Source organism: Gymnoscopelus microlampas, assembly GCF_963454915.1.
Source record: "Gymnoscopelus microlampas genome assembly, chromosome: 21".
NCBI lineage: Eukaryota > Metazoa > Chordata > Actinopteri > Myctophiformes > Myctophidae > Gymnoscopelus > Gymnoscopelus microlampas.
In genome coordinates, this window is record NC_139958.1 from 19,781,689 (window position 1) to 19,791,688 (window position 10,000).

At 45.6% G+C, this 10,000-nt stretch overlaps 1 protein-coding gene across 1 annotated transcript in view; it reads right to left on the reverse strand.

Annotated features, from left to right (window-relative positions):
* pappaa (pregnancy-associated plasma protein A, pappalysin 1a) overlaps positions 1–10,000 on the reverse strand; it is a 198,169-nt gene that overhangs the window by 107,990 nt on the left and 80,179 nt on the right. Inside the window, exon 10 of the mRNA XM_084047141.1 lies at positions 8,159–8,355. Within this exon, the coding sequence (XP_083903267.1) occupies positions 8,159–8,355 (197 nt within the window). The remainder of the gene's footprint in view (positions 1–8,158; positions 8,356–10,000) is intronic.

The window sequence follows — 10,000 nt, forward strand, 5'->3', positions numbered from 1 at the left end:
GCACACACACACACACACACACACACACACACACACACACACACAGCTGAGAGAGAGCTGCTCATGGTTAGACTCCCTCTCACAACGGCCCTATAATAACCTATATCCAAAAAGCTGTGAGCCATGATAGACTGATCTTTACACAACCGTGGGGTTGGATTTCTCCTGTTTTAGGCTTTGCCAGTTCTTTTTTTCCTCCCCCCCTATAACTGCTTTTTATAATGACAGTTAGATAAATGATTCAATCATCAACAAAGTTGCGTCCATAACTTTGATAGGGGGTAGTTTTCTCTCTCGGAGAGTTTGGAGAAGTTTAACCCATAAAGACCTGCAGGTAAAGGCCGATTCATTGTACAAAATGTCTTCTATCCTAACAGTTTTCTGAAAAAACGGTGGTGTTCGAACTTTGTAATGTCAAGGACGCCCGAAAATATGTGTAGGCTATTTGGCCGCAGACTCAAAATTTGAGATCCGATTTCAAAATATTTAGTTCCAGGGACCCCCAAAAGCAAAGATTTTGCTTTTGAGAAAAATGTTTGCTTTGAGAAAACGTTTCACAAATGTTCAAAAATAGCAGATCTACAAGCTCATAGCGGGGCACAAAGTGACGTGCTATGAGCTTGTATATCTGCTATTTTTGAATAGCCAAAGTATAGAATAATGGTTAGGGACCCCCAGAGGCAAAGATTTTAGTCAAAAAAATTCCCTTTAAAAATATTATATATATATTTTTTTAAATCAAGATTTTTCTAATATAGCAGATCTACAAGCTCATTTTTTAATAGCCAAAGTATACAATAATGGTTATGGCTCAAATCTAAAATGACACAGATGCTTTCCCGGTCTGAATGGCTTAATACGCTGCTCGATGGTAAGGCTACCTCAAATGACACTAAAAGGCCTACAACGGCGGCGGCACAATAAAAGTTCTCCCCGATGATTAATATCAAAAAGCTGTGACTGGGACCAGATGCTGGTACCTTGGTTGACCCGCCATCAGCCCCTTAATTTATCAAACACACATTGAATTCAATTGAGTGCAAATGTGTATCAGGAGAGCATTAACGGGGGGAGACCGTGCGACACATTAAAATATACTGCGGCTGAAAGGGTCTGCGCTGTCAATGAAATAAAGAGGAAAAAGAGGAAAAAGTAGCTGAGCTTACAAACTAGCGGACAGACTAATGGTTTCTAATGCTCGACCCCGGGACACGTTGTGAGCTTGTAGATCAGCTGTTTTTTTTGGCTAAGGGATAGAAACGTACATTTTGCTTAATTGTGCTGATGTACTAAAACACATTTCGAGTGTATTTCGTCTCTGTCGGGTGGAAACCTCATATGTCCACAACTGTTACTTTTCAGGATTCAAATGCAAAAGCATCAAAAGCAGCAGATCTACAAGCTGGAAACGCGTCGCTTGGCGCCGCGTTTCGAGCTTGTGGATCTACTCCTTTTGATGCTTTTGTTAGATGCTGTGGTGTGATCAAGTAGGGCGTTAACTCATTCACTGCCTAGGACGACTAAAACAACTTTTGTCCCATAAGCCCTGATTGCCTAGAACGACTAAAACGACTTCTAATTTTTTCATTTTTTCAATTTTTTTTCAATTTCTTTTTATTTGACCCAAAGACCAAGGAGATAGGATTTTTCGAAGATCTAGACTCCCATCCACTTCCTTGTTAACTTAAAACTTAAAAATTCTGTATCTCGGCTCCTGAGTACTTTTTTTTTTAATGAAAAATCTCTGGCAGTGGGCGGTACAGTATTTGTAAAGTACAACGCGGCCAGAAATAATTCAGGCAGTGAATGAGTTCATTTATGAAAAAACACAAAAAGTTAAAACATGGAGATAAGAGGTTTCTGCCCGACAGCCACGATATATACCCTCTGTGGCTCTCTGCCACACACACACACACACACACACACACACACACACACACACACACACACACACACACACACACACACACACACACACACACACACACACACACACACACACACACACACACACACACACACACACACACACACACACAACACACACACACACACACACACACACACACACACACACACACACACACACACACACACAAACACACACACACACACACACACACACACACACACAAACACACACACACACACACACACACACACACACACACACACACACACACACAAACACACACACACACACACACACACACACACACACACAGGCACTGTACTGTATCTCCGTCAGACAGCTGTATTGTCATCATGTCTTTAGGGCGTGTGGAGGATGAAGATGAAGATGAGATGAGATAACATACTGTTAGACGTGTATTTATCGATCCCCGTGGGGAGATTATTCAGGTGTCGAAATGAGTTTTCTCAGACGGGCCGTCAGGCCGGCCTCCTCTCCCTTAGAGAGATGAGGGTGAGAAGTTCAGTCATCCACGAGAGAGACTCGGGAGTATATAGAACCGCTGCTCCTTCACTTGGGGAGGAGCCAGCTTAGGTGGTTTTAGTACGGATGGCCTCCCGAGCGTCTCCCTAGGGCAGTGGTTCTCAAAGTGGGGTCCGGGGACCCCCAGGGGTACTTGAGGGGGTTCCAGGGGGTCCCCAGCTAAATGATGGACAGGAACCAAATGGACCCTTATGGGTCTGTAACTCTGAGAGTGTACAAATGGAACCAAATGGAGCCGTTAGGGTCCATTTGGTTCCATTTGTACACTCTCAGAGTTAAATTAACATTGATTTTACAATATGAATTGGGGTCCCAGAGATATAAATGCCATTAAATGGGGGTCCGTATCCTAAATGCATGTCAAACTGGGGGTCCTTGAAATTAAAATGGTTGAGAATCACTGCTAGAGCCGTAAAAAAAATCTTCTCTTATGGGGGTCCGCGGGCTAATAAGTGTCAATTTGGGGGTCCTTGACATGAAAAAGTTTGAGAACCACTGCCCTAGGGAGATCCTAGCTGCGAGTCCCACTGGGAGGAAGACCCCCTGACAGACCAAGGACCATGATATCTCCACACTGGCCTGGGGACACGCCTCGGGATCCCCCAGGAGGATGTGGAAAGGTAAAGACTGGAAATCTCTGTTGGAACTGTTACCCCCGCGACCCCGATTCCGGATAAGCGGTCGAGGATGGATGGATGGATGGATAGTGGTTTCAAAACGTGTTAATTTCAAAGACCCCCATAACTCTGAGAGTCTACAAATGGAACCAAATGGACTCGCATAGCAGTTCTCAAAGTGGGGTCCTTGGGGGGGTTCCAGGGGGTCCCCAACAAAACGTTGTTATAATAGCATCATAATCATTTTAACCACTTTATCTATTTACTGTATACTATACGTTGGCTATATTCAAAAATAGCAGATCTACAAGCTAGCAGCGTGTCACTTGGTGCCGCATTGCGAGCTTGTAGCTCTACTATTTTGGAAAATATTTGAAAAAAATATCTAAAAATGTTTGGAAGATTTTGAATAATTTTGCATGCAATCCTAGCGGGTCCCACTTTGAGAAACCCTGAAGCAAATACAAAAAATGAAATCAAAATAAACAGTACGTAGAGTCTTTCCCTCCAGACAGCTGCACTTGGGGCTGACTGTAACGCTGATAGTATCTGTGGAGAGAGAGCGTGTGGCTGGCTGCAGGATCAAAGGGTGGCTGTGCGTGCCAAGTCCCTATGTACAGTAAGAATGAAGGATCTCCTCCTCCTGTGTTATCTCTACTACACATCAGCTGTATGGCCATGCACTGAAATGCACTGTATCCACATCCACCCCCCCACTGAGACAGCGGGGGGGATGAGGGACTGCCTGTGTGTGCGTGTGCGTGTGTGTGTGTGTGTGTGTGTGTGTGTGTGTGTGTGTGTGTGTGTGTGTGTGTGTGTGTGTGTGTTCCCCTTGAGGGCCAACTTGAGTTCACTACATCAGTGGTTCCCACTCTTTTTTTGTGTGTCAAGGACCCCCAAAATGATATGTATTTGGCCGCGGAACCCCCCATCTGAAAATGCTTTGTGCCAGGGACCCCCAGAAGAGAAGATTTATGTTTTTGAAAAAAAAATATGAAAATGATTCAAAAATGTCCAAACATTTTTTATATATTACATTTTTTTCAAAAATAGCAGATGTACAAGCTCGCAGCGAGGCACGAAGTGGCGCGCTGTGAGCTTGTAGATCTGCTATCTTTTTGAATAGCCAACGTATAAATGGATAAAGTGGTTAAAATGATTGTGATCCAAATGTACCACAACAAGTCATATAGTTCGCCACACGACGCATAATAGCCGACCTACAAGCTTCACAAGTACCGACATCGTCATCATCATCAACGGATGGAAGGTGCAGGACAGTTGATCTGAGATGATGAATTCACAAAATGTGAAAAAAAATATTTGTGGTTTTCTCCTCGGGCCAACTGGCAGCGTGCACGAGAAAGTTGGCACCGATCGCGGGGTTTGCGAGATTAGTCGCGGACACCCTGACACACACACAAGCACGCACACGCACACACATACACACACACACGCTCTTTCTAGACGCCTCGCCCCCTAGCTGCCATGCTGTAATAATAATTAACGGCTCCAAAAAAACCCGCCGCTCTGGACTCACCAAAAAAAAAGAAGCAAACGTGCCAATAGTTCACTTTATTGGATGAGCCATCGTCGTTCCTCCTGACAGATAACTTCTGACCCTAAATGATAAGAAGTTTTCCCCTTAAGTGCTGATTGATGGCATTCTGAAGAGTGGAGCTCAGCTACAGTACAGTCACGCGATAAAGCGACATGGCTAGACTACCAATTAAAACAGGCTAGCCTACACTGAAAACATACAAGGTGAACTTGGAGCTGAAACATACATTACAACATAACGTAGTAACAACATACAGTTGTACTCTGACATACAGAGTGATGTCATTGTCTAGGTGTCTAGGTGTCTTCTTCGACTCAGACCTCACTGTCAATGTCCAAGTCCAAAAAGTTGTCCAAACCTGTTTTTATCAACTCCGAACCATCGCAAAAATCAAGTCCGTCCTGTCATTTCCAGACTTAGAGAAAGTCATACATGCTTTTATAACTTCCCGCCTAGATCATTAGTTCTCAAAGTGGGGTCCGGGGACCCCCAGGGGTCCTTGAGGGAGTTCCAGGGGGTCCCCAGCTAAATGATAGATTATGAACCAAATGGACCCTTATGGGTCTGTAACTCTGATTGTGTACAAATGGAACCAAATGGACCCGTTAGGGTCCATTTGGTTCCATTTGTACACTCTCAGAGTTACATTAACATAGATTTTAAAATATACTGTAAATTGGGGTCCAAGAGATAGAAATGCCATTGTCTGTAGCCTAATGCATGTCAAACTGGGGGTCCTTGAAATTAAAATGGTTGAGAATCACTGCTAGAGCCGTAAAAATCTTCTCTTATGGGGGTCCCTGGCATATCTTTTCAAATGGGGGTCCGCGGTTTAATGAGTGTCAATTTGGGGGTCCTTGACATGAAAAAGTTTGAGAACCACTGGCCTAGATCATTGCAACGGTCTGAACACCTGTCTAACCCACAAGTCCATTTCTTTCCTGCAGTTGGTACAAAATGCTGCTGCCAGGCTTGTGACCAACACAAAAACAACGTGCCCATATCACCCCTGTCGTGGCAACTCTCCACTGGCTTCCTGACGTTTTTAGAATTGATTTTAAGATTTAACTTTTAAAGCCCAAAATGGTCTTGCCCCCCCCAGTACATCACAGACCTGGTGCCTCCCTATGATCCACAACCGTAGCCTGAGACCCTCAGAAGAGGCCCTCATACAGGTCCCCACGACACGCCTAGTAACAAAGGGTGATCGGGCTTTTGCCGTTAAAGCTCACAACGCCTCGCAGTGCGAGGCGTTGTGAGCTTGTAGATCTGCTATTTTCACAATGTTTATCTGTGGAACCGAGTCAAACTAAAGGTAATGCCTGCAATTCCATCATGTGCTTGTCAGGGTGGGGGGTCCCCAGTTCAAATAGGATTATTTTGGGGGGGTCGCGGCCTGAACCCTTACTTACTATACGTATAAGTGTAAAGTTCACAGGATGTTGCAGTGGAGGTGATCTCATCGTCACCACACATGACTTGGGACAGAACAGTGTGTTCTTCACAGTTTGAAAATCCTTTCTCCATGGCTTTAATGGACAGTGTTCCACTGGCCTCTTCTCAGTAGAAACAAACATCAAACCGTCCCCGTTTTGAGATGTTATGGAGGAATAACATGCCCCCCCCCCCCCCCCCCCCCACACACACACACACACACACACACACACACACACACACACACACACACAGAGCGCCGTGGAGGTGCCGCCTGCTACGAGTACGAGTGTACAGAAATGCAATACTGCGCTTATCACGGTCAGACATCTCGGGTCAGTCTGTTGCCGGGAAATCCTGGAAATCCTGGAAATCCTTGAATCCTTGAAATCCCCTTTACATGAATGAGTGACCAGTTTAGCGTGAATCCATGCGATATTAGCCTCGCAATCTGAGATCTCTACTCTGCCCAGGCCCCCGGATCCAGCCAAATGTGCGCCCTAGGCAAGGTTTCTCTCCAGGTACCCCCCCCACCCCCTCCCCCCTCCAGCATGGGAGGGAGGCCCTCAAAATATCAAGCCAGGTGTCCCATCAGATTGACAGTGTCGCGGTGGAGCCACGGTGGCCCCCCCGACCTAGCCTTGCGTAGCCAGACTATATCACTGTGTGGATATGAGTCTGGTGCTTCTATGAGGACGTTTTTTTTCCAAGGGGGAGGGATCAAAACAATGACTCTCGACGCAATCGGTTAGACCTACAAACCAACAACCAATTACAGTCTCCCATACTTGACTGATACTGGGCCCTGATTGGTTACCCCCGTCTTCTGGAGCAGGAAATGGATTATCTAAGGAGCGGTGCCAGACCCAAATCGCAGAGTGCATTTTTTTTTTTTTGCACTGGCAGATTCGTCTGGTCCCAGGCTACCGCCGACCTCCTCCAAGCAAAAAAAAACACTCCATCCCCTTCTATGCAAGAACACCACGGATCATCAGCACACACAAATGTTTCACACATGTCTTGGATGGCTTTTACCGTTTCATTTTCTTGTAGCCCTTGTCAGTCTCCACTACTCCACTAATCCACTCTCGCTCGTTGTCGTATCGTTGCTCAATCAATGACTGTGATGATCAATCACGTGCCATATTTTTCATTACATATAACACAAGTTAGCACGCATTTCTCACCTTCAGGCATCTATTCTAAACTGCAGCACTGGCGGTTGTTTATTTGGTAGCATTTTGTTAGTGTGTGTGACTGAGTGGTTTTACTCCGCTGCTCAGCCAGCAGCCAGGCTGCAGGCAGCAGACAGACAGGCAGTATCACAGGGTTAATTCACCCATGCATGCATATAGTGATGTGACTTGCAAACGAGTGATAGAATACCGATCGCGTGCCGTCATTCAGAATACTACACCCCCCAGTTCGGCCCTGACTCTGCCTACCAATAGTCTGGGGCTGTTCCGGTTCTCAAATCTAGTCATATCAAATCAATTCTCAACTCAATCAACTCAAATCAATTCTAGTCCGGTTCTCAAACGTTTGAATTTCAAGAGCGAGTGACGCCCACGGGCACAACACCAGAGGGAGCTCCACTGATCTCATTCTCCCCAGATTCGGCACAAATATGGGGATGAATTCACTATTATGCCACCAAAATGTGGAATGCCCTACCAACAGCCATCAAAAAGTGCGACTCTCTACCCAACTTTATTTAGGCTACAAGTTACTTTGTAGATTTTAATTATTATTGCAAAACATCCATTAACCATTTCAGCCCTATGCATTGCATACTACAAGCAACTACAAGCTCACAACGCGTCCCAAAGTGACGCATTGTGAGCTTGTATATCGGCTATTTTCAAAGCATTTCTTTTTTAAATACATTTGGAAACTTGTGAAATGGGACATTCTGTAAAATGATCCTTTCAGTACATAAGTATATTTTAATGCGAATACTTTTGTTCTTTTACTCAAGTGAATTTTGAATACCGGACTTTATATGTAACAGAGTATTTCTACATTGAGGCATTGGTACTTTTACTCAAGTACAAAATGATTTCTTCTTCCACCACCATCACTGTCTCTTACCTTTGTGACAGCAGGATAGCCAGCAGCCACTTCCCCAGAGCAGTAGGGTCTCTCCTCGTGGGACACCTCCACCACGGAGGCCCACTGGTCCAGGAAGCCACTGGGGGTGTACAGGCCGCAGTCCCTCACGCCCGTCTCTCGCTCAAAGTCCTCGCACACCCCGTCCCCGTCGTAGTAGTAGCACATGCTGGGCTCGTCTGCATGGCCAGAAGAAACAAACAAACAAAGTTGTATAAAACACTGCTACAGAACAATATTAGTTCCCAGTGCAGCTACACCCAAATATGGAGTGTGTCATAGGCGGCGGGTAATGAAGGCTAGGGTAGGCTAAGCCTTCCCAAATGTTATGCTGGGAAATTCTGGGAATTGAGCAAATGATATATAATATATGTGCGCAGCATTATTTAGTTAATTTTTTGATAATAAATCAGTAAAATCAGGCAAAAATAAGAATTAAACATAACCCTAACCTAACCCTAACCCTAAAACCGAAATAAAGTAACCAAAAACCGAAAAGAAACTTAACAAAATCCGGGCAAAAAAAAATCCGCACACGCGCAATTTTGGCGTCCGCGCGTGGCCGACCCCCCCAGCCTCAAGCCAGATCTCCTAGCCTTCCCAATTGTCAGGCTCACCCGCCGCCTATGGAGTGTGTTGTCTAACCTCAATGCGTCGCCAAGTCATCAGCCGTAAAACGAATCAGTCAGCTCCATATGGCCACAAAAAAGGGGGCATATTATGTATATGCCCCCCTTATATACAGTATATTATGATATACTGTATAGTCATGTGCATATATGGGGCCGACAGACTTCAAACTCGGCTTTCAGGCCAAGGACCCCCTTAGCCGAGAGAGAGATGACGCACGGACCCCCTATACATATTGTATAAAATTGTGTTGCAGATTAAACGTTTTCATAGATTTCATGGATGACTTCATAAGACCTGTTTGACACTGACAGCACTGTCATGTTGGATTCATGTCAATGTGTACTTTCAGACATCTAACCACTTAAACCCACAACACTTAGTAAACTCGACCGTTCACTCTGTACTTGGTCTGTTCTTTTCCCCCCTCTACACCGAACCCCTTTGCCGAAAACAGCCGATCTACAAGCTCACAACGCCTCGCAGCGTGAGGCGTTGTGAGCTTGTAGATCGGCTGTTTTCTAAAGCTCTCCTCAGAATAGGGATGCTAGGGTTCAAGGGGTTCATGTAACAAAAAAAGATCCTATCACACAAAGTAGCCAACTCTGAGGACCCCCCCTAGCGGACCCGGACCCCCTGTTGAAGACCTAGTGGGTTAAAAGGAACAATCAGGCAAAAAAAGTCGGGATAAGAAAAACGGGCGAAGAGCGAATTAAAGGACGGACGGAGAGCGCTACAGTATGGCTTTTCCAGACGTCCCAGATGGAGATGGAAGGAAGGCTCTCTGGAAGCTGGAAGCAAACAGGAGCACGAGAGAGAGAAGAAAAGGTAGAAACATTCTAGAAGCTTGGAAGCTGTTGGAAGAGAACTGGAGGTGCATGGCGAGGAGAGGGAGAGAGAGAGAGAGAGAGTGGAAGAGAAGAGGGCTTTGCCTGGGCCTCTCTCTCTCTCTCTCTCTCTCTCAGCTCGCTCTCTCCCAGCTCTATAGCAGTGTCAGCCGGTGGGGTTCCAGTTAGGGGAGGAAAAAGGCGGCATTCCGTGCCAAGTTGGCCGTGGGCCTCCTTCTCCTCCTCCTCCTCCTCCTCCTCCTCCTCCTCCGTCGAGAAAAAAAAAATTCCAGCGCTCCCCACCAGCAGCACGGCTCAAAAAACTCAAGTCAGTTTCTTGTGCTTCTCTGGCAATGTTGAAACAAGG